This window comes from Triticum urartu, chromosome 6A, assembly GCF_056163025.1.
Source record: "Triticum urartu cultivar PI428250 chromosome 6A, HENAU_Tu73, whole genome shotgun sequence".
Taxonomy (NCBI): Eukaryota; Viridiplantae; Streptophyta; class Magnoliopsida; order Poales; family Poaceae; genus Triticum; species Triticum urartu.
Window position 1 is genome coordinate 453,475,784 of NC_141878.1, and position 27,814 is coordinate 453,503,597.

General features: G+C 46.9%; 1 protein-coding gene across 1 annotated transcript; it reads left to right on the top strand.

The window, feature by feature from the left end:
• The first annotated feature begins 793 nt into the window (after positions 1-793).
• On the top strand, positions 794-3,265 carry LOC147965668 (uncharacterized). Its single transcript, XM_087530556.1, has 4 exons — positions 794-1,025; positions 1,199-1,474; positions 2,468-2,546; positions 3,223-3,265. The coding sequence occupies exons 1-4, from the start codon at positions 794-796 to the stop codon at positions 3,263-3,265; spliced, it is 630 nt and encodes a 209-aa protein (XP_087386682.1).
• Positions 3,266-27,814: the final 24,549 nt, after the last annotated feature.

Consider the following 27,814-nt stretch of genomic DNA (forward strand, 5'->3'; position numbering starts at 1 on the left):
CTTCTTCGCGCCTTGAACAAGCTGAAGGCGGCGCACTTCTAACGTCTCTGCGTCAGCATCTTCCGGAATGGGCGTAGTTAGGTCTTGCAGCGCCGCGCCGAGTGAGTCGGGCGCTCCTCCGCCAGGGAACTCGTCATGACTGATGACTAGCACCTCAGTGACGGTGCTTCCGTCGCTCTCTGCGTGGGGGAGAGGTTCGTTGTAGACACTACTAGAAAAAGGGCTATAGATGGGATTGACACTAATGGCGCACCAGACAAGCGGTGCGCCATTAGTATATACTAATGGCGCACCACCTTCTGATATGCCATTAGAGTTGAAACTACTAATGGCGCACCTGGCCCAGGGTGCGCCATTAGTATCAAAATTTTTTTTTGAACTAGTGCGCCTGTCCAAACATACTAATGGCGCATCCAGACACAGTGCGCCATTACTAGTTGTAACTAGTAATGGCGCACCTGTAGGAAAGTGCGCCACTAATGTTGTTTTTTTTATTATATTTTTTATTCCTTTTTTGCAAAACTACTAATGGCGCACTGTTCCACTGTGCGCCATTACTAGTTTAAACTAGTAATGGCGCACCAGTAAGAGATGCGCCATTGCTATCTATACGTATGGCGCACCCCTACTAGTGCGCCATTGCTATCACCCCTTATCCCCTCCCTCTCGTCACGTTCTCTCCCCTCCCCTTCCTCCTGACACATCCACCCACCTCCCTCAACTTCGATCTAGATCGGGAAGCCCCGGCTGCCCGCCTCTTCCTCTCCCTCCCGACCACGGCGAGCCACCTTCCATGACGAGAAATCCAAGGAGCTCCGCCTCCCTCTTCTTCTCCTCCACCCCCACTGGCGACGGGGGCGAGGTGAAAATTCCCCACCAACCGGAGCGCTTGCCTGCCGATGGAGGGCTCAGCCAGGCTCCGCCTGCCATCTCCCGCCTCGACGGCGCCGCCCCGCCACGGCGGAGGGTCCCTGTGGCGGCTGCTCCCTTTGGCCCAGCCCGCCTCCCGAGCGGTCTCCGCCAAGGTGCTTCCCTCCTCCCCTATATTGTGGGTTGCGGGGGATGTTGCGTGTAGGCCGGAAGCTTCACTCCCGGTTGCTGCTTTTGGAGGTAGCTGGGATGGAATTTTGGCGATTTGGTGTATTCTGTTGAGCTTCTGCTCCCTAATTTTTCCACTGATTTCTTAGTGGAATGGAAGGTGAAGAAGGTACGCGGCATGGACAGCGACCGAGGAGGCGGTGTACGAGCTGTGGCAGGCCGCGCTGGTGTAGGACCTGTAGGGGCGGCGGGTGCGGGAGGCCGAGGCGGGCAGGCGTCGCCAATGGCAGGACGAGCAACTCGAGCAGGAGGGCGACGCCAAGCTCGGCTGGGGCCTCCTGGGCGATGCCTACGACCGCTACAGTGAGGTCTACGCCGAGTACGCCGCCTTCTACCTCGGTGAGCCCATCATACCCCGTCCATCAATCACTACTCTGTAACTCTGCTGACAGTAGCTAAAGATCTCAACACATTCAGTCCAAAATTGCAAAGAGTAATTTAGTGTAGTATCAGCTACTCCCACTACCTAAGCAGCAGCTCTTTTGCTCCAGAATCCTCACAAGAGGATGACTATTTAGTCAGGCAACCAGCCTGAAGCTACTATAGATATCTGAATGTTTGGCTACTGCAAACGGAGTAATCTAACCATGAAATGTTTGCTGCTCTAGTACTCCAACCAGCCAAAAGCTACAAGAAGTCTTACTAACAACTGTAGTGCTCTGTGCTCCAGCCTGAAGCTATTCTGTAGGCCTGAAGCTATAAAATTTTGTTTCCTTCGCAAAAACTTCAGTTTACAAAATTTTGCAAATTATGTAATTTTGCAGTATTGTATTAGTTGCAGTGTTTTTTCAGTAGCTAGTTAACTTCCTGATGCTCTCTTAATTCTGTTAATTCTATGCAGCTGCTCCACTAAAAATTCTTAGTGTATCTTATGCTTAGTGTTAATTCTTTGAAGCTACTCCACTGAAGTACTGCTTGAACTACTGCAGTATTGCTTCCAATACCGCGGTATTGGAGTATTGCTTCCAAATTCTAGAGTAGCAAGTGCAACAGTAGTGTACTGCTCTTGTTTAGTAGTGTAGGAATTTAGTGTTCTTCTCTTCTCTATTCTCTTGTCTTCTCTTCTCTTCTTGTTCAGTAGTGTACTGCTCTTGTTCAGTAGTGTACATTATGATGATCATACACTGAAACATTTCTTAACTGATTTACTCCCTACTGTTAGCATTGATTCTTTCTTCAAAATTATGAGAAATTAAGATGCATCATACACTTAAAACTTGTTTACTCCCTACTGTCAATTGCTGTCTGTTTACTGTCAAAGCAAGAATTAGTTTCTTAGGTTAATGAAGCATTACCAGCCATAGTTTTCTGTATCTTAATTATCTCTAAACATTTTTGCTTGAAAACTGAATGTACAATGTTTCTGTAGATAATTTGATCGAAAAGGGACGGCATGCTGAGGTGTACAAAGGACAACTTGCTGATGGACAGTTTGTGGCAGTGAAGAGGTTAACTGAAACCTTTTCAGTTAATTTAAATTAACTGATATTTTTCTACTCATTTGCCTGTTTAGGATGCATCATTAAGTGGAGTAGTTTTGCCTGTATAAGATGCATCATTAAGTAGCAGCAGGAGTAGTTTTGCCTGTATAAGATGCATCATTAAGCAGCATGACTATTACTTTAATTTAAATTAATTGAAACATTTTCTGTTAATTAAGATGCATCATTAAGCAGCAGGAGTACTCATTTGTACTGTACGTGTGTACTCATTTAGCTGGAGCATATCAGCAGTGTACTCAGAAGTATTCTTGCATTGTCTTGATCTGTTTTGTAGCCAACTTTGTAAGAAGATGTTCAGAGACCCATGTAGAATGATGTTCATATTACTCCTGTAGACAAGCACTGATGTAGACATGTAGTAATAGAGACCCATGTACTCCTTGTATTCATGTGTACAGTAAGAAGCAGATAAATACCCTGATTATTTAGCTCTATCAGATAAATACTCGTCGAAAGTGGGCTCCTATCAAAATTCATTTCCATTATAATCTTACTCATACAATATTCACACCATGTAATTCTAGAAATATATGCTCATATCTAGTTTTGCATAAAAAATGACAGTATTGACATGTTATAAATAGTTTGTTTGTCTTTCTGTTTATTTTGTTACATTTTGCAGGGATAAAGTGATGAAAAAGAAGAAAAGATTACTAGAAGATTAGTTTTAGGATTTTCTTTTATTTCCTTGCAATTTTCCTTTTATTGGAAACTTGAGAAGACATTGTAATATTCTTACTATAATAAAAATTATGATTCTATTTCATTTTTTGTTTTTAAATTTTTTTCCTTATAGGTTGTTTTCTGTAAATTTAGATTTTTTTTGTTTTCCAAATACATTACTAGTGGCGCATTTAAGCCCTTATTAGTGGCGCACCTTCCTTTATTACTAGTGGCGCACCTATAAGGTTATTAGTGGCGCACCTGGAGGGAATACCAGTGGAGCACCGAATGGTATACTAATGGCGCACCTTTGGTGCGCCATTAGTATATAATACTAGTGGCGTGGTACTAGTGGCGCACCAGTAGTGCGCCATTAGTAGGCAAAACTGGTGCGCCACTAGTAGGCCTTTTCCTAGTAGTGAGACCACCACGCTGGTGGGGAACGCGTCGAGCCACGCGGTGTCGGAGTCGACCAGCATCGGGTCGGTGGAGCCTACGGACTCCAAGTCTATGGCAGGCCCGCCGGAAACGTGGAGTTGATCGAGGAGGCCCGCGAGGAGGTTCTCGGGGCCGCCCATGCCTGCGTCGGACGCAGGTTCGTCGGAGAGGCGGACCTCGCCGACAAGTTCAGCCAAGGAGCTGGCTGCGCAGGCGATCTCAACGCCGGCAGCGCGTTGATGCAAACTTCGTCTGGCGTGCCTGGCTGGCTGCGCTCGCCAGGGAGGAAAAGGGTTCCCATCCAGAACAGATCTCCGGACGGCGGCGCACCAGGCCCCACGGTGGGCGCCAAATGTCGGGGGTTTGGTGCGACATATGCCAACGGATGGCTTATCATGGTGGGGGCGAGTAGAACGTAGCCGGTGCCTGGAAACGGGATGAGGCGAAGACATGCTCGCCGGTGATTCTTACCCAGCTTTAGGGCTCTCCGGGGAGATAATACCCCTACTGCTGCTCTGCGGGGTCTCCGCATGATCACTATGGCCAAGTGTTTACACGGTTGCACCTTGAGCTGTTTCTTAGAGGTAGGAGAGGGCAAGGCTAGCTCTCTCCTTCTATCTGGTATGGTCTAGAGCTACTGGGTTCCAAACCTTTCCATGGGTGCCCTGGGGAGTTTATATAGGCCTACCCCCCAGGGGTACAATGGTAATTCGTCTGGGCGCGGGCCCAGCCGTTAGTGCTTTTTGCCTCCGATTTCTCCGCCGACTGCTGGGCCCGCCGATTGGTGGGCCCCGCCGACTGGTCTGGTACGGAGCCGACAGGCCGCATCCGCCGCGGGCGGGTCTTGCCGGGTGCTGATTACTGTAGCCGTGCTTCTGATGACGCGGGCTTCGTCATGGGGTCGTGGCAACAGTCCCACCGCCCGGGGGGCGATCACTATTGCCACTCCCCATCACATCTTGATTAATGGTGCATGGGGCCCGGGGGAGGGCTCGGCCGACTCCCCGACTCCTGATGGATCCGACTGGCGGTCCTCTCGCCGTCTCCTATGGTCTCACTAACTGGTGGGACCTGCTGCTTCCGGGCCGTTCAGACAAGCTGTCGTGGGCGCAGGACTCGGTACTGTGGTGCTGATGTCAGGGCCGGCAGGGCAACAGTGCCACGCCGCACGGAGATCTTCACAAGTACGGCGTGCTGTGGCCATGCCTGTCCTTGGTAAGGGGCGGGAGTGGGCTTCACTGTAGCCACGCCCCTGCCCCGTCCCCTTCGATGAGGTCATGGGTTTGTTGGAGTTGTCGGCCGACTCCCCAAAGCTGGATTCTCTGGAAGTCATCCCTGGGACTCGGCCGTGAGCAGGCAGTCGGCCGCCCTGCCATCGACTCCTCAGGAGGCGGCTCTTCGCCCTGGGGTCTTGAGGGGCGCAGCCTGCCCCGATGTCTTGAAAGGTTATGGGACTCGGGTTGGCCTACCCGTGGCCCATTACTCCGACAACTGCATTCACATTAAATAGGGCACCGTCTAAATCCATTGAGACGACATCGTATGAACTGTGGTTTGGCAAGAAACCTAAGCTGTCATTTCTTAAAGTTTGGGGTTCCGACACTTATGTCAAAAGGCTTCAGCCTGATAAGCTCGAACCCAGATCGGAGAAGTGCATCTTCATAGCATACCCTAAGGAAACAATTGGGTACACCTTCTACCACAGATCCGAAGGCAAGATCTTTGTTGCCAAGAATGGAACCTTTCTAGAGGAGGAGTTTCTTTCGAAAGAAGTGAGTGGGAGGAAAGTAGAACTTGATGAGGTAGTTGTACCTTCTCTCGAATTGGAAAGTAGAACATCAGTGAAATCCGTTCTCGTGATTCCTACACCAACTAAAGAGGAAGCTAATGATGATGATCATGAAACTTCGGATCAACTTACTACTAGACCTCGTAGGTCGAACAGAGCATGTTCTGCACCAGAGTGGTACGGTAATCCTGTCCTGGAAGTCATGTTATTAGACCATAGGGAACCTACGAACTATGAAGAAGCTATGATGAGCTCAGATTCTGACAGATGGCTTGAGGCCATGAAATCTGAGATAGGATCCATGTATGAGAATAAAGTGTGGACTTTGGTGGACTTGCCCAATGATCGGCAAGCCATTGAGAATAAATAGATCTTCAAGAGGAAGACGGACACTGATGGTAGTGTTACTATCTACAAAGCTCAACTTTCACAAAAAGGTTTTTGACAAGTTCAAGGTGTTGACTATGATGAGACTTTCTCACTCGTAGCGATGCTTAAGTCTGTCCAAATCATGTTATTAATTGTCGCATTTTATGATTATGAAATTTGTCAAATAGACATCAAAACTGCATTCCTTCATGGATTTCTTAAAGAAGAGTTATATATGATGCAACCAGAAGGTTTCTGTCGATCCTAAAGGTGCTAACAAAGTGTGCAAGCTCCAGCAATCCATCGATGTACTGGTGCAAGCATCTCAGATTTGGAATATACACTTTGATAAGGTGATCAAAGCATATGGTTTTATACAGACTTTTGGTGAAGCCTGTATTTGTAAGAGAGTGAGTGGGAGCTCTATAGCATTTCTGATAGTATATGTGGATGACATATTATTGATCGGAAATGATATGTAATTTCTGGATAGCATAAAAGGATACTTGAATAAGATTTTTTCAATGAAAGAACTTAGTGAAGCTACTTAATTATTGGGCACCAAGATCTATAGGGATAGATCGATACGCTTAATAGGACTTCCACAAAGTACATACCTTGGCAAAAAAATTGACGAAGTTCAAAATAGACCAGTCAAATAAAGGGTTCTTGTCTATGTTGCAAGGTGTGAAGTTGAGTAAGACTCAAAACCCGACCACGACAGAAGATAGAGAGAGAATGAAAGTCATTCCCTATGCCTCAGCCATAGGTTCCATTAAGTATGCCATGCTGTGTACCAGACCTATTGTATACCTTGCCATGAGTTTGGCAGGGGTAAAATAGTGATCTAGGAGTAGATCACTGGACAGCAGTCGAAATTATCCTTAGGTACCTAAAGAGGACTAAGGAAATGTTTCTCAATTATGAGGTGATAAAGAGTTCGTCGTAAAGAGTTATGCCGATGCAAGCTTTGACACTGATCTAGATGAATCTAACTCTCAGTCTAGATACGTATTGAACATGGGAGCAATTAGCTAGAGTAGCTCCATGCAGAGCATTGTAGACATAGAAATTTGCAAAATACATACGGATCTGAATGTGGCAGACCTGTTGACTAAACTTCTCTCACAAGCAAAACATGATCACACCTTAGTACTCTTTGGGTGTTAATCATATAGAAATATGAACTAGATTATTAAATCCAGTAAACCCTTTGGGTGTTGGTCACATGGTGATGTGAACTATGGGTGTTAATCACATAAATATGTGAACTATTGGTGTTAAATCACATGGCGACGTGAACTAGATTATTGACTCTAGTGCAAGTGGGAGACTGAAGGAAATATGCCCTAGAGGCAATAATGAAGTTGTTATTTTATATTTCCTTATATCATGATAAATGTTTATTATTCATGCTAGAATTGTATTAACCGAAAACTGGATACATGTGTGGGTACAAAGACAAAACACCGTGTCCCTAGTAAGCGTCTACTAGACTAGCTCGTTAATCAAAGATGGTTAAGTTTCCTAACCATAGACATGTGTTGTCATTTGATGAATGGGATCACATCATTAGGAGAATGATGTGGTGGACAAGACCCATCCGTTAGCTTAGCATATTGATCGTTCAGTTTTATTGCTATTGCTTTCTTCATGTCAAATACATATTCCTTAGACTATGAGATTATGCAACTCCGGGATACCCGAGGAATACCTTATGTGCTCTCAAACGTCATAACGTAACTATGTGATTGTAAGATGCTCTGCAGGTAAAACCGAAGGTGTTTGTTGGGTTGGCATAGATCGAGATGAGGATTTGTCACTCCGAGTATCGGAGAGGTATCTCTGGGCCCTCTCGGTAATGCACATCATAAGAAGCCTTGCAAGCAAAGTGACTAATGAGTTAGTTACAAGATGATGTATTATGGAACGAGTAAAGAGACTTATCGGTAACGAGATTGAACTAGGTATGTGGATACCAACGATCGAATCTCGGGAAAGTAACATACCAATGACAAAGGGAATAACATATGTTGTCATTACAGTTCGAGCGATAAAGATCTTCGTAGAATATAGGAGCCAATATGAGCATCCAAGTTCCACTACTGGTTATTGACCAGAGAGGTTTCTCGGTCATGTCTACATAGTTCTCGAACACGTAGGGTCCACACGCTTAACGTTCGATGATGATTTACTATTATATGAGTTATGTGATTTGGTGACCGAATGTTGTTCGGAGTCCCGGATGAGATCACGGACATGACGAGGAGTCTCGAAATGGTCGAGAGGTAATGATTGATATATAGGATGATGGTATTCGGACACCGAAAGTGTTCCCGAGGGTATCGGGTGCTTATCGGGTCACCGGAAGGTGTTTCGGGTACCCCCGGCAATCCTATGGGCCATATGGGCCTTGTGAAGGAACACAACAACGCACAAGGGGCTGGTGCACCCTATAAGGCTATAGGATGAGGAGAAGGAAAGGGGGAAAGGGAAAGGAAAGTGTGGATTAGGATTCCCACTTCCTTCCCTCACCCCCTCTTTCCTCCCCCTTCATGCATACATGGAAAAGGGGGGCGCAGGGCAAGGCAGGGCCTCTAGGGGGCAGCGGCCAACCCTAGGGCGCCCATGGCTGCCTCTCCTCCCCTCCCACCTATATATAGGTGGGGAGGGGGCGCCTCACAAGCACACAACATCAATTGTTAGCCGTGTGCGGCGCCCCCCTCCACAGTTTACACCCCAGGTCATATTCTCACGATGCTTAGGCGAAGCCCTGCGCGAATCACTTCACCATCACCGTCACCACGCTGTCGTGTTGAGGGAGCTCAACTACTTCCTCGACACCTTGCCGGATCAAGAAGGCGAGGGACATCATCGCGTTGAACGTGTGCAGAACTCGGAGGTGCCGTACGTTTGGTGCTTAATCGGTCGAAGCTAGAAGAAGTTCGACTACATCAACCGCGTTATCAAACGCTTGTGCTTTTGGTCTACAAGGATACGTAGACACACTCTCCCCCTCGTTGATATGCATCTCCTAGATAGATCTTGCGTGAGCGTAGGAAAATTTTGAAATTGCATGCTAGGTTTCCCAACAGGTCTGTACAATATTTATGGAAGACCCTCAAGATTCTACAAAAAATAGTGAATCTCCATCACCTTTTTAGGTCTTATTTAAAGGGAACTTCGAGAGCTTGGAGATAGGTTTGATGAGGTAAACACTAGATCACTTCATTGCATGGGATCATTTGGTCTGCTTAATTCTTTTGTAGCTTATCATATGAAAAACTTGCTTAGTATTGCACATATTTATCCTATGGATAAGATTTGATTCATATTCCTTATCAACTTACACACTTCATTACTGATATGCATACAACCGAGACCTTTCTACTATGCTTGTTGAGACAAACAAGAGTGTCAATTATAATCTTGTTACCAGCTTTCCAAATTGGCTTTAATGCTACCTGTAGCAACAACACGTGTTGACAGGGTATTCCTTTCAATGACTTTTCTGAAAAACAAGCTACCAAACCAAATGTGATATCAACTCTTGAATGATTGGTTGGTTACATTTATTGAGAGCAAATACTTTTTCAATTGAAGGATGATATTGTCATATAGAGCTTCCAAACCATCACAGAGTGTATGTCGTGTTGTAGTTTTCTTCTCTCTTTCATAATTTCCCTCATATTTTGAGGTATTGATGCTATTGTGAACGATTTGTAGCAAGATGGTTGTGGAACACAGGTGTGGTGGCACGTAGATTTCTGGTCGTCTGATTGTTTCACGATTCAAAAATCGGTTTGGTCTTTGCATGTGTTTAGCCTTTAATTACCTTAGATGGGGTTCACGTGTGCATCTTTTCGCAACTTTTGGCAGCTCCACCCATCCACATCCCATGTTTTTTCTTTTGACTTTCAAATTGGAATCTATTATATCTTTTGATTCGATAGTTCAATTTATTATTGTTTGCATCTTCGTGTTTCTTGTGACGAGAGCTTTCAAACAAGATACATTTTGAATATGTTTTGATGAGTTTTTCAAACTTCATGAAGTTTCAACCATCAAAACATGGTACGAACGAATGGGAAAATTGCAAGTTTTAGAAATTGAAACTTAAAACTTGGTGTGACCTCGTGTGGAATGCAATGACTTTGCGGATCACGAGGCAAATAAGGCAGTCAGACAAGTTTAAACAACAGAACTTGATAGGAACGATGATAATTTAGCAAGTTTCAAAAACTAAAACTTAAACCCTAAACTGTAAACTTAAGCCCTGCAACCCTAAGCCTTACCCTCAGACCCTGAAGGCATATGAAACTTGATAAATCTTGATGAAATTTGGTGATACTTGATGTTACAACTATCAAGTTTAAATATTTGAAACCTGGATTTTTTAATAAAAGAAGTTGTTAAAATGTATTCAAGATTGGTCCTATTTGGAATTTCTCGTCACGACGAACACAAATTTGTGAAAAACAACTTAATTTGGACTTTTATATAGTAGATTCAAACTAAAACATGAAATGAAAAAGACATATGAGGTGGGGTAGATGACATATGCAACTCAGACAAAAACTGTGAAAAGGACCTCGGCCTGCGGTAGTCAAAGGCTTAAGAGTAATCAAGTTTACGAGATACGAATCTAAAAGCAATCGGACAGCTGACTTGTGTGTCCCTGTTAATTTTTGCAATTTTATATGTATATTTGTTTTGACGTGAACAAGTTGGCTCTCTGCTAGGGTGAGTTTTCCTTTTGAACACCCAAAGTTGAATTTTTGGATCGGCCAGCCCTCCAAAATATAGAGCCGACACTCGACATGATCTAGCGGACCGCTTTACAAGGCAACGTTGCATGGAAACATTTTTCCTATCTAGTTGTGAATCTGTAGTTTTGTCATGAACCTAGTTTTGTGGTAGGTGGTAGTTTCTTTTAAGCTTTTACAATAGATTCATGTATTTAGTTGTGTTTCCATCAATATGCTTCGTCATTGTTTAAAAACCGGGTTTACTTCTTTGCTCCAATTTTCTTTCAAATATACATTGTTTTTTCTTCATCACATTGCTTGGTTTACATGGACAGTTCAACGCGTGGCCTATCCACATACATCCACCAGTCTTACCCCTTCTCTCGCTACTCTCGAGGCGCATAGAAGATAGGGCTTGCTGTGGCAGGGTTTCGTTTTTAGGTGTTTTCTAAAGTTTGGTTAGATTTTGTGTCCTACTCAGGAAGGCAAGGCAGTGGCGGCTCCCTAAAGATGTAGTAAAGTTCTCCTCGTATAGCCCTTCTCCCAGCGATGTGTCTAGGCTCGTCGAAGGGCGTGTGGAGGTGTGGCTCCAGTTGGTACCTTCTTTGTTGTCTATGTTCGGTTGTCTATAGGTTGGATCTTTTCGGTCTACGTTTCTCTTCATCGACGATGGTTATTGTTCTAGTCTGTTGGAAACGAGAGTTTTGGCAATGCGACTTGATGTATTGATTGGTGCATAACGCACGTATATATGGAGTACAAGGTGGGCCAAAACCTCAACTATACAATGACTAGGAGGTGGGCCGAGGTATACAATATACATGCACAGACCATATATTCAACGCCCCCCGCAGTCGAAGCGTCGCCGGAGACGCAAAGACTGGACCTGAACTCCTTGAAAACAGAAGTTGGCAGTCCTTTCGTCATGACATCAGCGAACTGTTGCGCCATCAGGACGTGGAGGACCCGGATGCGCCCAAGAGCCACCTGCTCACGAACAAAGTGTATGTCGAGCTCAATGTGCATCGTTCGATGATGGTGGACCGGGTTGGCGGAGAGGTACACGGCGGTGATGTTGTCGCGGTAGACGAGTGTGGCCTTGTGAACATCACAAAGCAACTCCTGGAGCAGCTGACGAAGCCACGAGCACTCGGCAACGACGTTAGCCACTGCTTGATACTCTGCCTCGGCACTCGAGCAGGAGACTGTGGGCTGTCGCTTGGATGACCATGAGATCAGCGACGGCCCTAGGTAGACACACTACCCCGAGATGGAGCGTCGTGTGTCCGGGAAGCCAGCCCAGTCCGCATCAGAGTAGGCGACGAGGTCGGTGAAGGCGGAGGCTGTCAGTGTGAGTCCCATGGATGGGGTGCCGCGTATGTAATGGTGGATACGCTGCACCAGGGTCCAGCCAGAGTCGCGTGGAGCATGCATGTGAAGACAGACCTGCTGAACAACATACTGCAAATCAGGGCACGTCAAAGTCAGATACTGTAGAGCGCCCACGATGGAGCGATAGAGGGCCGCATCAGAAGTGGGAGAATCCTTCAGAGCGGAAACCTTGGCCTTGGTGTCGACGGGCATGGTGGCAGGCTTGTAGTTAAGCATGCCAGCACAATCAAGAAGCTCATGAGCATATCGCTGCTGATGCAGAAAGAACCCATCTGGCCGTCGAACCACCTCGATGCCAAGGAAGTAGTGGTCCCAAGTCCTTGAGGGAAAACTCATCACAAAGACAAGCAATGAGCTGCTAAAGGAGCTCGGTAGTGGATGTTGTCAGGATGATGTCGTCGACATATAACATCAAGTAGGCCATGTCAACTCTGTGATGGTACACGAAAAGGGATGCATCGGAGCGAGCAAATGTAAATCCGAGCATCTGCAGGAATGCAGCGATGCGCTGGTACCAGGCCCGAGGCGCCTGCTTCAACCCGTAAAGGGAACGGGAGAGCAAGCACACATGGTCTCGATGCGTGGCATCGATGAAACCGGTGGGCTGCTCATAGAACACCTGCTCAGCGAGGTAGTCGTGCAAGAAGGCGTTGGAAACGTCCAACTGATGCACATGCCAAGCTCGGGAGACGGCTAACTGAAGCACGGTGCGGATCGTGCCCGGTTTGACAACCAGGGCAAAAGTGTCGATGATGTCCAAACCCACACGTTGCCGAAAGCCTCGAACCACCCAGTGATCTTTTTAGCGCTCGAGAGTGCCATCCAGACGAGTCTTGTGCCGAAAGACCCACATGCCCGTGATGATGTTGGCACGAGGCGGCCGAGGGACGAGCTGCCAGGTGCGGTTCTGTTGGAGAGCGTCGAACTCTTTCTGCATCACAGCGAGCCAATGAGGATCCCGAAGGGCGGCTCGACTTGACGCTGGGAGAGGGGACAACTCAGAAACGGAAGCAGCGAGAAGATACTCATCGCTGGTATACCGCGTGCTCGGGCGGAGAGTGCCAGCCCGAGAGTGAGTCATCGGGCGGGGCCGCCGCAGCGGCGGGTGATGATGACGAAGAGCCCACTGCCTCCGAGGCTGCGGGGGACGCCGAGAGGGGCACCCAGGACGCCGAGGGCGTGGCGGGCGCTGGGGAGGACGACCCGAGGGGGGGCGCGGCCCCTGAGGCAACCAAACGGGGAGGAACTCGACCCGTGGCACGGGGGGTGCCCTCAAAGCTGGGAGGCGATCCAAGATAAGCATGCGGGCGGCCGTCACCGGGAGGGGGCAATGCCCAACGTCCGAAGGTACCTGCTGAAACGGAAAGACCATCTCATCAAAGTAAACGTGTCAGGAAGTGATCACCCAATGTGAGATAGGATCATAGCAGTGGTAGCCTTTGGTGTTGGGGGATAGCCGAGAAAGATGCAGGCCAAGGACCTAGGTGCGAGCTTATGCGGAGTAGTCGAAGCGATGCTACGGTAGCACAAGCAACCGAAGATGCGTAGCTCAGCGTAGGAGGGTGGCGTGCCGAACAAAAGGTGATGAGGTGCAAAATTCCCGTGAGTGCGATTGGTAAAAATGTTGATGAGTAGTGATGCGGTAGCAAGCGTGTCGGGACAAAAACGTGGTGGCACGTTGGCATGAAAGAGAAGCGTGCAGACGCAGTCATTAAGAGTGTGAAGCACGCGCTCACCATGGCCATTCTGTTGTGAAGTGTACGGGCAAGTGAGACGAAAAATCGTGTCGTGTGTGGCGAGAAGGTTGCGGATCGCAAGGTTATCAAATTCCTTCTCGTTGTCTGTTTGCAACGCATGGATGGGGCGCCCAAACTACGTGGAGACATAAGAGTAGAAAGCGGTGATAGTGGCAACAACATCCGACTTTCGCTGCAACGGGAAGGTCCACACATAGTGCGAAAAATCATCAAGTATAACAAGATAATAAAGATAGCCCATGTTACTTGCAACAGGAGAGGTCCAAACATCATTATGAATTAACTCAAACAGCTAGGATGCAACATGCGATGAAGTACTAAAAAGAAGAGGAACATGTTTGCCAAGGCGACAAGCATGACAAGTGTGATCGTCGATCTTATTACACCTGAAGGAAAAACTCCGAAGAATATGACAAAGGGTGGCGGTGTTGGGATGTCGTAGACGAGCATGCCAAAGGTCCACTCCCGTGGAAAGCGGCATGGGTGCAGCGGCAGAGGAGGTGGACGAGTAGACCGGGTAGAGCTTGTCGAGGATCTCATCGGTGGAGCACCATCCGGGTACGGGCATCCTTAACAGAAAAGCCAAACATGTCAAATTCAACGGTGACGAGATTTTCACATGTAAGAGAACAAACGGAAACAAGATTTTTAATGATGTCAGTAGAGACAAGTACATTAGAAAGATATAATGGCATGGAGTTAGATGGAAAAGCAGCATGACCGACATGAGTAATCGGCATGAAGGAACCGTCGCCCACGGTAATGCGAGCAGCGGTGTGAACGGGGTGAACAGCAAGAAGGTTACCGAGGTTGGCGGGCATGTGAGCCATGGCTCCGGTGTCCATGTACTAGCCACCACCGCCAGTGTACTCCTGCGGTGTGGGGCGGTATGGAGGGCCGCTAGGAGCGCGGGGTCCCAAGGCGCCGATGGGAGTGCTGGAGCGGACGGTTGCGGCTGTGGTGGCGGCATCGTGAGGAGCGGTGGGTACCCACTGGCCGAAGGAAGCCCATAGGCCGTGGAGGGGCCGTAAGGCAGCGCGGGCGCGTAAGGCTGAGGAGCCACGTGAAGCACCTGATGAGAGGTCGGGCGGGTGCCGAAGAAGCCAGGGACGGGGGCGCCCGGTACGGGCATGGAGTACGTGTGAATGAACCCCGTCTAGGGGTTCTGGCCAACCTGCCAGGGCACCGGCGGGAGCTGCTGCTGCGGGTGGCGCGGCGCCCCGCCTTGGGCAGTCGGCTGCTGCTATTGTTGCTTGCGGCCGCCGCGGCCACAGCGGCCACGGCGGCCACCGCGGCAGTCAGCGGGTGGCGGCGGCGGCGCCGGCTGCTACTGCGGGTAGGGGAACCTAGGCGGCGGCGGCGCCTGGAAGGGGCCCGGTCCAGGCCGCGGATGAGGGCCTGGGGCCGTGGGTAGTGCGCCGCCGCGGGTACCGGCGGTGAGGGCCATATGAGTGGCCCCGTGTGCGTGACATCCACATCCTCCTCTCCTCCCGCTTCAGGTACGCCACGACCTTGGAGAAAATCGGGTTGGTGATGAGGGAGATGTTGGAGGTAGCGTTCCCGAAGTCATCGTTTAGGCCGGCGATGAGTGTGCTGAGAAGAAGCTCGTCCGAGACCTTCTCACTGAGGTCACGGAGCTTGTCAACAAGCTTCTTGAGGCGCATGCAATAATCGTCAATGGACGAGTCATGCTGCTAGCACCAAAAAACTCGCCGTGGAAGAAAACGTTGCGCTGGAGCGCGTTTTCGGTGAAGAGGTCGTTGAGCTTGGTCCAGACGGCGTGAGCGTCATCCTCGGCAGAGACCACCATGTGGAAGAGGTCCTTCGAGATGGTGGTGTAGAACCAACAGATGAGAGTGGCGTCGATGGTCATCCACTCCTCATCGTCCTCCATGAACAGAGAATCCACGCAGCCATCAATGTGATCCCGGAGATTGTACTCATGGAACACAAGGGAGAAGTACGTCTTCTAGGCATAGTAGATGGAGGTGAGATGATCGAGGATGACGGGAACCCGACCGAGAATGTTGAGATCACGGATGATGATGGGGTCGGGGCCGGCGAACGGGTTGGTGCGGATGGTGCCGAAGGAACCGGGGGAAGCCATGGGTCCGGGAGGGGAGGTGGTGCGGCGCGGCGCGGGGAAGGCGTCGCGGCGAGGAAGAGGTGGCGCGGTGCTACCTCTTGAACATGCGTTGGATTTCCGTTGAAGAGGAAAGGGTGATGCAGCAAAGTTGCGTAAGTATTTCCCTCAGATTTTGAGAACCAAGGTATCAATCCAGTAGGAAGCCACACGAAAGTCCCTCGTACCTACACAAACAAATAAGAACCTTGCAACCAACGCGATAAAGGGGTTGTCAATCCCTTCACGGCCACTTGCAAAAGTGAGATCTGATAGAGACGATAAGATAATTTTTTTGGTATTTTTATGATAAAGATTGAAAGTAAAGATTGCAAAGTCAAAATAGATTGGAAACTTATATGGTGGAAAATAGACCCGGGGGCCATAGGTTTCACTAGTGGCTTCTTTCAAGATAGCATAAGTATTACGGTGGGTGAACAAATTACTATCGAGCAATTTATAGAATTGAGCATAGTTATGAGAATATCTAGGCATGATCATGTATATAGGCATCACGTCCGCAACAAGTAGACCGACTCATGCCTGCATCTACTACTATTACTCCACTCATCGACCGCTATCCAGCATGCATCTAGAGTATTAAGTTCATAAGAACAGAGTAACGCATTAGGTAAGATGACATGATGTAGAGGGATAAACTCAAGCAATATGATATAAACCCCATCTTTTTATCCTCGATGGCAACAATACAATACGTGTCGTTTCCCCTTCTGTCACTGGGATCGAGCAACGCAAGATTGAACCCAAAGGTAAGCACGTCACCCATTGCAAGAAAGATCAATCTAGTAGGCCAAACCAAACTGATAATTCGAAGAGACTTGCAAAGATAACCAATCATACAAAAAAGAATTCAGAGAAGATTCAAATATTGTTCATAGATAATATTGATCATAAACCCACAATTCATCAGATCTTGACAAACACACCATAAAAAGAGTTACATCGAATAGATCTCCATGAAGATCGAGGAGAACTTTGTATTGAGATCCAAAGAGAGAGAAGAAGCCATCTAGCTAATAACTATGGACCCGAAGGTCTGTGGTAAACTACTCACACATCATCGGAGAGGCTATGGTGTTGAGGTAGAAGCCCTCCGTGATTGATTCCCCCTCCGGCGGAGCACCAGAAAAGGCCCCAAGATGGGATCTCATGGGTACAGAAGGCTGCGGCAGTGGAAATAGGGTTTTGTGATGCTCCTAGATGGTTTCGGGATACGTAGGTATATATAGGAGGAAGAAGTAGGTCGGTGGAGCCATGAGGGGCCCACGAGGGTGGGGGGCACGCCTCCCTGCCTCGTGGCCTCCTCATTGATTTCTTGACGTCCACTCCAAGTCCTCTGGATCACGTTTGTTCCAAAAATCATGCTCCCGAAGGTTTCAATCCGTTTGGACTCCGTTTGATATTCCTTTTCCGCGGAACACTGAAATAGGCAAAAAAATAGCAATTTGCACTGGGCCTTGGGTTAACAGGTTAGTTCCAAAAATAATATAAAAGTATATAAATAAGCCCATTAACATCCAAAACAGAATATATAATAGCATGGAACAATCATAAATTATAGATACATTGGAGACGTATCAAGCATCCCCAAGCTTAATTCCTGCTTGTCCTCGAGTATGTAAATGATAAAAACAGAATTTTTGATGTGGAAGGCTACCTAGCATAATTCACAATGTAATTTTCTTTATTGTGGCATGAATGTTCAGATCCGAAAGATTCAAGATAAAAGTTTAATATTGACATAAAAATAATAATACTTAAAGTATACTAACCTAGCAATTATGTCTTCTCAAAATAACATAGCCAAAGAAAGGTCATCCCTACAAAATCATATAGTTTGGCCATGCTTCATTTTCGTCACACAAGATGCTCTCATCTTGCACAACCCCGATGACAAGCCAAGTAACTGTTTCATACTTTAGTAATCTCAAACTTTTTTCAACTTTCACGCAATACATGAGCGTGAGCCATGGATATAACACTATGGGTGGAATAGAATATAATGATGGGGTTTGTGTGGAGAAGACAAAAAGGAGAAAGTCTCACATTGACGCGGCTAATCAACGGTCTAGGGAGATGCCCATCAATTGATGTCAATGCAAGGAGTACGGATTACCATGCAACGGATGCACTAGAGCTATAAATGTACGAAAGCTTAACAAAATAAACTAAGTGGGTGTGCATCCAACTTGCTTGCTCATGAAGACCTAGGGCATTTGAGGAAGCCCATCGTTGGAATATACAAGCCAAGTTCTATAATGAAAAATTCCCACTGGTATATGAAAGTGACAAAACAAGAGACTCTCTATCATAAAGATCATGGTGCTACTTTGAACCACAAGTGTGGAAAAAGGATAGTAGCATTGTCCCTTTTTATTTCTATTCTTTTTCTTCTTCTTTTTTTCTCTTTTTTTGGGCCTTTCTTTTTTGGGCCTTTCTCCTTTTTTTATTTGGGACAATGCTCTATTAATGATGATCATCACACTTCTATTTATTTACAACTCGATGATTACAACTCGATACTTACAACAAAATATGAATCTATATGCATGCCTCCAGCGGTGTACCGGGATGGGCAATGAATCAAGAGTGACATGTATGAAATAATATGCATGGTGGCTTTGCCACAAATACGATGTCAACTACATGATCATGCAAGGCAATATGACAATGATGAAGCGTGTCCTAATAAATGGAACGGTGGAAAGTTGCATGGCAATATATCTCGGAATGGCTATGGAAATGCCATAATAGGTAGGTCTGGTGGCTGTTTTGAGGAAGATATAAGGAGGTTTATGTGTGATAGAGCATATCGTATCACGGGGTTTGGATGCACTGGCGAAGTTTGCACCAACTCTCAAGGTGAGAAAGGGCAATGCACAGTACCGAAGAGGCTAGCAATGATGGAAGGTTGAGAGTGCATATAATCCATGGACTCAACATTAGTCATAAAGAACTCACATACTTATTGCAAAAATCTATAAGTCATCAAAAACAAAGCACTACGTGCATGCTCCTAGGGGGATAGATTGGTAGGAAAAGACCATCGCTCGTCCCCGACGACCACTCATAAGGATGACAATCAAAGAACACCTCATGTTTCAAATTTGTTACACAACGTTTACCATACGTGCATGCTACGGGACATGCAAACTTCAACACAAGTATTTCTCAAATTCACAACTACTCAACTAGCACAACTTTAATATCACTATCTCCATATCTCAAAACAATCATCAAGTATCAAACTTCTCCTAGTATTCAATGCACTTATATGAACGTTTTTATTATATCCATCTTGGATGACTATCATATTAGGACTAATTTTATAGCCAAAGCAAATTACCATGCTTTTCTAAAGGACTCTCAGAATAATATAAGTGAAGCATGAGAGATCAATAATTTCTATAAAATAAAACCACCACCATGCTCTAAAAGATATAAGTGAAGCATTAGATCAAAATTGTTTAGCTCAAAAGATATAAGTGAAGCACATAGAGTATTCTAATAAATTCTGATTAATGTGTGTCTCTCCCAAAAGGTGTGTACAGCAAAGATGATTGTGGTGAACTAAAAATCAAAGACTCAAATCATACAAGATGCTCCAAGCAAAACACATATCATGTGGTGAATAAAAATATAGCTCCAAGTAAAGTTACCGATGGACGAAGACAAAAGAGGGGATGACTTCTGGGGCATCCCCAAGCTTAGGATTTTTGGTTGTCCTTTGATTTTACCTTGGGGTGCCTTGGGCATCCCCAAGCTTAGGCTCTTGCCACTCCTTGTTCCATAATCCATCAAATCTTTACCCAAAACTTGAAAACTTCACAACACGAAACTTAACAGAAAATCTCGTGAGCTCCGTTAGCGAAAGAAAACAAAACACCACTTCAAGGTACTGTAATGAAGTCATTATTTATTTATATCAGTGTTAAACCTACTGTATTACAACTTCTCTATGGTTCATAACCTCCGATACTAGCCATAGATGCATCAAAATAAGCAAACAACACACGAAAAACAGAATCTGTCAAAAACAGAATAGTCTGTAGTAATCTGTATCAAACGCATACTTATGAACTCCAAAAATTCTAAACTAAATTTCTGGAAGTGAGGAATTTTACTATTAATCATCTGCAAAAAGAATCAACTAAATATCACTCTCCAGTAAAAGGTTGTAGCTAATCTCGTGAGCGCTAAAGTTTCTGTTTTTTACAGCAAGATCAAAAAGACTTCTCCCAAGTCTTCCCAAAGGTTCTCCTTGGCACAAACACTACTTAAAATGTAAAACCACATCTAAAAAGAAGCTAGATGTATTATTTATTCCTAAACATAACCAAAAAGCAAGAAACTAAAATAAAATTGGGTTGCCTCCCAACAAGCGCTATCGTTTAATGCCCCTAGCTAGGCATAAAGGCAAGGATAGATATAGGTATTATCATCTTTGACATGCAATCCATAAGTGGCTCTCATAATAGGTTCATAAGGTAATTTAATTTTATTTCTAGGAAAGTGTTCCATGCCTTTCCTTAACGTAAATTGGAATCTAATATTCCCTTCTTTCATATCAATAATTGCACCAATCGTTCTAAGGAGAAGTCTACCAAGAATAATAGGACATGAAGGATTGCAATCTATATCAAGGACAATGAAATCTATGGGCACATAGTTCCTATTTGAAACAATAAGAACATCGTTAATTCTTCCCATAGGTTTCTTAATCGTGGGATCTGCAAGGTGCAAATTTAAAGAACAATCATCAAATTCACGGAAACCTAGCAAATCACACAAAGTTTTTGGAATCGTGGAAACACTAGCACCCAAATCACATAAAGCATAACATTCATGATATTTAATTTTAATTTTAATAGTAGGTTCCCACTCATCATAAAGTTTTCTAGGGATAGAAACTTCCAATTCAAGCTTTTCTTCATAAGATTGTATTAAAGTATCAATGATATGTTTAGTAAAAGCCTTATTTTGATTATAAGCATGCGGAGAATATAGCACGGATCACAACAAGGAAATACAATATATTAGAGAACAATTATCATAATTAAATTCCTTGAAATGCAAGATAATGGGTTCATTGCAATCTAAAGTTTTGACCTCTTCCATCCCACTTTTACCAAATTTTGCATCAAGATCTAAAAACTCCGAATCATTGGGACGCCTTTTAACTAAAGTTGACTCATCTCCAGTCCCATCATTATCAAGATTCATATTGAAAAACAAGTATTTAATAGGGGACACATCAATTACTTTTAGATCTTCATCCTCATTATCATGAAAACTAGAAGAACACGCTTTCATAAAGCAATCTTTTTTTTGCAGGCATCCTAGAGGTTCTTTCTTTGCATTCATCAATGGAAATTGTCATAGCTTTGAGAGACTCATTGATATCATGCTTAGGTGGAATAGATCTAAGTTTCAAATAATCAACATCAAGAGATATTCTATCCACGTTCCTAGCGAACTCATCAATCTTGGGCTATTTTTCTTGAAGCAAAGCATTGTAATTCTTTTGAGAAATCATAAATTCTTTAACACTAGCCTCAAAATCAGAGGGCATCTTATTAGAATTTCCATAAGAGTTGTTGTAGGAATTACCATAATTATTAGAGGAATTGCTAGGATACGGCCTAGGATTAAAATTTCCTCTATAAGCGTTGTTACCAAAATTGTTCCTACCAACGAAATTCACATCCATAGATTCATTATTATTCTCAATCAAAGTAGACAAAGGCATATCATTAGGATCAGAAGAAACACTCTTATTAGCAAAAAATTTCATAAGTTCATCCATCTTTCCACTCAAAACATTAATCTCTTCAATTGCATGCACCTTTTTACTAGTAGATCTTTCAGTGTGCCATTGAGAATAATTAACCATAATATTATCTAGGAGTTTAGTAGCTTCTCCTAAAGTGATTTCCATAAAAGTGCCTCCCGCGGCCGAGTCTAAAAGATTTCTAGAAGCAAAATTCAATCCGGCATAATTTTTTTTAATCATCCATAAATTCAAACCATGTCTAGGGCAATTACGTATCATTAATTTCATCCTCTCCCAAGATTGTGCAACATGTTCATGATCAAGTTGCTTAAAATTCATAATATCATTTCTAAGAGATATGATCTTAGCGGGAGGAAAATACTTTGAGATAAAAGTATCTTTGCACTTATTCCAAGAATCAATACTATTTTTAGGCAAAGACGAAAACCAAGTTTTAGCACGATCTCTAAGCGAAAAAGGAAATAGCTTCAGTTTAACAATACCATTGTCCACATCTTTCTTCTTTTGCATATCACACAAATCAACAAAGCTATTTAGATGGGTAGCAGCACCTTCACTAGGAAGGCCGGTGAATTGATCTTTCATGAAAAGATTCAGCAAAGCAACATTAATTTCACAAGATTCAGCATCGGTAAGAGGAGCAATTAGAGTGCTAAGAAAATCATTGTTGTTGGTATTGGCAAAGTCACACAATTTAGTATTATCTTGAGCCATCGTGACAAGCAAGCAAGCCAACACACAAGCAAACAAGAAGCAAGCGAAAAAGAGGCAAACGGGAAAAGAGGGCGAATAAACCGGCAAGGGTGAAGTGGGGGAGAGGAAAACGAGAGGCAAATGGCAAATAATGTAATGCGAGGGATAAGAGTTTGTGATGGGTACTTGGTATGTCTTGACTTGTGCGTAGACTCCCCGGCAACGACTCTAGAAATCCTTCTTGCTACCTCTTGAGCATGCGTTGGTTTTCCCTTTAAGAGGAAAGGGTGATGCAGCAAAGAAGCATAAGTATTTCCCTCAATTTTTGAGAACCAAGGTATCAATCCAGTAGGAGGCCACACGCAAGTCCCTCGTACCTACACAAACAAATAAGAACCTTGCAACTAACGCGGTAAAGGGGTTGTCAATCCCTTCACGGCCACTTGCAAAAGTGAGATCTGATAGAGATGATAAGATAAAGTTTTTGGAATTGTAATGATAAAGATTGAAAGTAAAGATTGCAAAGTAAAAATAGATTGGAAACTTATATGATGGAAAATAGGACCGGGGGCCATAGGTTTCACTAGTGGCTTCTCTCAAGATAGCATAAGTATTACGGTGGGTGAACAAATTACTGGCAAGCAACTGATAGAATTGAGCATAGTTATGAGAATATCTAGGCATGATCATGTATATAGGCATCACGTCCGCAACAAGTAGACCGACTCCTTCCTGCATCTACTACTATTACTCCACACATCGACCGCTATCCAACATGCATCTAGAGTATTAAGTCCATAAGAACAGAGTAATGCATTAGGTAAGATGACATGATTTAGAGGGATAAATTCAAGCAATATGATATAAACCCCATCTTTTTATCCTTGATGGCAACAATACAATACGCGTCATTTCCCCTTCTATCACTGGGATCGAGCAACGCAAGATTGAACCCAAAGCTAAGCACTTCTCCCAGTGCAACAAAGATCAATCTAGTAGGCCCAACCAAACTGATAATTCGAAGAGACTTGCAAAGATAACCAATCATACAAAAAAGAATTCAGAGAATATTCAAATATTGTTCATAGATAATCTTGATCATAAACCCACAATTCATCAGATCTCAACAAACACACCGCAAAAAGAGTTACATCGAATAGATCTCCAAGAAGATCGAGGAGAACTTTGTATTGAGATCCAAAGAGAGAGAAGAATCCATCTAGCTAATAACTATGGACCTGAAGGTCTGTGGTAAACTACTCACACATTATCGGGGAGGCTATGGTGTTGATGTAGAAGCCCTCCGTGATCGATCCCCCCCCCCCCCCGGCGGAGTGCCGAAAAAGGCCCCAAGATGGGATCTCACGGGTTCAGAAGGCTGCGGCGGTGGAAATAGGGTTTCGTGGTGCTCCTGGATGGTTTCGGGGTACGTAGGTATATATAGGAGGAAGAACTAGGTCGGTGGAGCCACGAGGGGCCCACGAGTGTGGGGGCGCGCCAAGGGGGGTAGGCACACCTCCCTGCCTCGTGGCGTCCTCGTTGATTTCTTGATTTCCACTCCAAGTCCTCTGGATCACGTTTGTTCCAAAAATCACGCTCCCAAAGGTTTCATTCCGTTTGGACTCCATTTGATATTCCTTTTCTGCGAAACACTAAAATAGGCAAAAAAACAGCAATTTGCACTGGGCCATGGGTTAATAGGTTAGTCCCACAAATAATATAGAAGTGTATAAATAAGCCCATTAACATCCAAAACAGAATATATATAATAGTATGGAACAATCAAAAATTATAGATACGTTGGAGACGTATCACGTGGCATCTGGCAGAGGCAGCGCGGCGAGGTGCGGCGTGGTTAGGGTTAGAGAGGGAAGGCAGAAGCGGGTAGAGTGGGCGGCGCCTTGACATGGGCGGCGGTGGGCGGCATGGAGACTTTGCGGCAGCGGCGGCGTGGAGTGACAGCGGACGGCGTGGTGCGGCGGCGGCGGCGATGGAGGTCGCGGCGGCGGCAGAGGGTTAGGGTTTAGGATCGGAGGTATGATACCATGTTGGAAATGAGAGTTTTGGTAATGCGACTCGATGTATTGATTGGTGGATAACACACGTATATATGGAGTACAAGGTGGGCCAAAACCTCAACTATACAATGACTAGGAGGTGGGCCGAGGTATACAATATACATGCACAAACCATATATTCAACATAGTCAGTAATGGAGCTTCGGCGTGACCAACCTGAGCACATAGGGATTTGCTCATCCTCTTGCTAAATTATATGCAAATCCCCGTGCCACTCTGATGTCCCTAGTTGATTCTATGCGAGTGCTCCAAAGTAGCCCCTCCTCAAATCTGGTTCACGTTCCGCCACTGGTTTTAGTGCGCTAGTTTTGTGCGGCCTTAGTACAATGACTTTATGGTTGTCTGCTACAACAAGGTTTATCCGGCTCTAATGAGGGAGGAGCGATCACAGCGGTGCACCTTCATCTCATTCGTTATGCTTATAATCTTCGAGAGTATGTATGCTTATAATCTTCATTAGGTGGTCTATAGAGCTGGATGTAAGTTAAGTTCTGCTATTCTTTGTACTGTCTCCACGCTTGATGAATAGAAGTTCCTTTAAAAAATCATAAGATCCGGACATATCTTCGGTCTGAGCATACAAATACAAATCATACTACACCTCGAAATTGTACGACCTCCATATTGATAAGCTGAGTTTACCCCTATACACCCCGCTCCCCTGCACTCCGCTCCCCTGCTCCTCGTCGGCCGCCACTCCAGCGCTGGCGGCCTCCAGAAGCACCGTCCTCCACCCCGGAGACGGCGCCCACCCTCCTGCAGCGCCATGGCCTCTAGGGACTCTCTCTGGGTCAGTTTCATCTGGGTCGGAGGCTCCTCTGCCCTCTCCGCCCCGTGCCTCCTCCCCCCTGCGCTGATCTCCCCTCCTTCGGCGCTGCCACGGCCGCGGCTCAGGTCCATTGTCATCGTCCCAGAGATCTTGGGCACCGCCTTCGGCCTGGTGGTCCAGGGTTGGGCTGGTCCCTCGCGTGCTCTGGCTCCTCCGCCGATGGATGGGGGCTGGCAAACCAAGGTGAGCCATAGCCCTCGCGCCCCGTCTGTCCATGCCACGCGTCCGAGGCGTCGCCGCCCAGCCGGGGGCCGCGCGTGCTCACTGCCGCCCGCCCGTCGCCCTCCTCCATGCTGCCGGCGGAGCTGTATGGCTACTGCTACAACTGTGGTAGTGAGGGCCATATCTCCAGGGAGTGCACCAACCCTACATTCTGCGTCCGTTGCCGCGGCGCCGACCATACTTCGCGTGGGTGCACTTGGCCGCGTAGCCCGTCTCCGGTGGAGCAGCCGCCGCGCCTGCCACCGGCGCTCCGCCATAGGGCGGCTGCTGATGCGCCCTTGCCGCTGGTCTCACCTCGTCGCTCGCCGGGGCCCCCACCGCCGGGCGCGGTGCGCTTGTGGAGCCATGTGGTGCAGGGGCCACCTGCGTCCTCGTTGGAGAGAAGGGCTTCGCCGGAGTTCACAACGCCTTTTGACCTGCTGGAGGGCATGCTGCCTCGGTCGGGGCCAGAGCTGATGGAAGTTTGTTTCTTGGAGGTGGCGGAGGAAACGCGGTGGCTTGAGGCTAAGTTGGCTAGAGCTATGCTTGTCATGGTGACTGGCACCTGACCATCGGTGGATGTGGACTCAGCGGCGCGTGCTCTGCATGCGGCATTCGGCGGCGGCTCGGCAGAAATGTCCATTCGGCGTTACTACCCGGAGGATTTTCTGGTGCTCTGCCATGACGGTGCTCTCTGGGATCGGATGGTGCATGCGGGCCGGGCGGATTCCTCCTGGTTCCAGCTCTCCTTGCAGCCATGGATTCGACAAGCGCAGGCCACGGCGGCATCCTTGCCTTTCCTTGTTCCGATCTCTCTGAGGGGGGTGCCGGCCCGTGCTTGGAGCTAGAGGACGGCGAGCGTGGTCTTGCGCAGCCTTGGCTATGTCGTGGGGGTGGACGAGGACACCGCGAACCGGGCGGACATGGCGGACTTCTGCGTGTGGCTTCGCATCGACCGGCCACAGCGGATTCCAAGACGGCGACTGCTTTACATCGATGAACCCCGGCGAACTCTATGGGCTAAAGCGGAGGGATGGTGGTTGACTGTTGGATGGTGCGCTAGGCACTCTGGTACCCCATCGACATTGAGGTGTTGGCGGATCCGATGGAGGATGGTGAGGCAACGGAGGGGCGGCCAGCGCCGGTGCCGCCGCCACCTCCATCCCCACCCATTGGCAATGATGATCAAGTGCATGGCGTTCATGGTGGACGGGGAGGTCACACTCGACGTACGGGGTGGCCATGGTGGAGATTCGGCGAGCATGGCCGGGTCATCAACGGCGGCAGCGGCGACACCGCCGAGGGGCACGCGCGCTCGCATTCAAACTGCGCCAGTGGCCGATGGGTCGTTGGTCAGCATCAGCCACATGGTTGACGCAAGGGGCTTTTCTCCGGGCCCAGTCGTTAATCCAATCGCGGGGGCAAGAGCGGCTGGTGCCAGCTTCTCCCTATTGCATGAGGCGTCCTGTCCAGCCCCGACAGTGGCAGGTGGGCCCAGGGTGACCATTGGCTCACCACCATCAGCGCAGCTAACTAGGTGGCAACAAACGGAGGAGGAGGAAGCTGCAGCTTTGCAGGTGATTGGGGCCAGAACCTTGGCCCTGGTGGCCAATGGTGGGTTGCATGTGGGGGGATCCGTGCGGATTGGATTGGTTCAAATCCCCCTCCCCCCTGCAGGACATGACCGACAAAGATTCGGCAAGCTTTGGGACTGGGGAGGATCAGGAACTCCTGTTGATGCAGTACAATGTGGAAGACCATGCCATGCAAGTGGAGCCCTGGGAAACTTTCTAGGTCAGCCTCTCTTCTGGGGAGACCAGCCCGCCGCAGGATCCGAGGCCATGCATGACTAGGCATGCGCCGGATGTGGACCAACCTGAGGACGACGTGGGCCATGTGACCAACCAGATGACATGCACGCCCAATTAGATGCCATGCAGACCGGCGAATAGGGTGGATGCGGACCCTCCTTAGGAGGAGCTAGGCCATGCGACGGATCCAAGGCCATGCATAACTGCACCCATGCTGGCGGGGTTGGGAAGCGAGTTTCATGTTGAAGTGGGTAATTTTTGTGCTGGTGTGCGCCAACCCTTGTCTCCGATCCTGCCAAGACCAAAGAATAGGGCTGCTACCCACACTTGCCATCAAGCAAAGAAGAAGCCTAGGCTGGACGTAACGCTCAGGAGGAGCGCCAGGATCGCCAAACATGCGACAACCAAACCGCAGCAAGTGCTTATTAAAAAATTGTGCTTGGCACATGAGGGGGAGGCTATTTCGGAGGATGCACTTCGGATGTATGTTGACCTTTTATCCCGCCCTC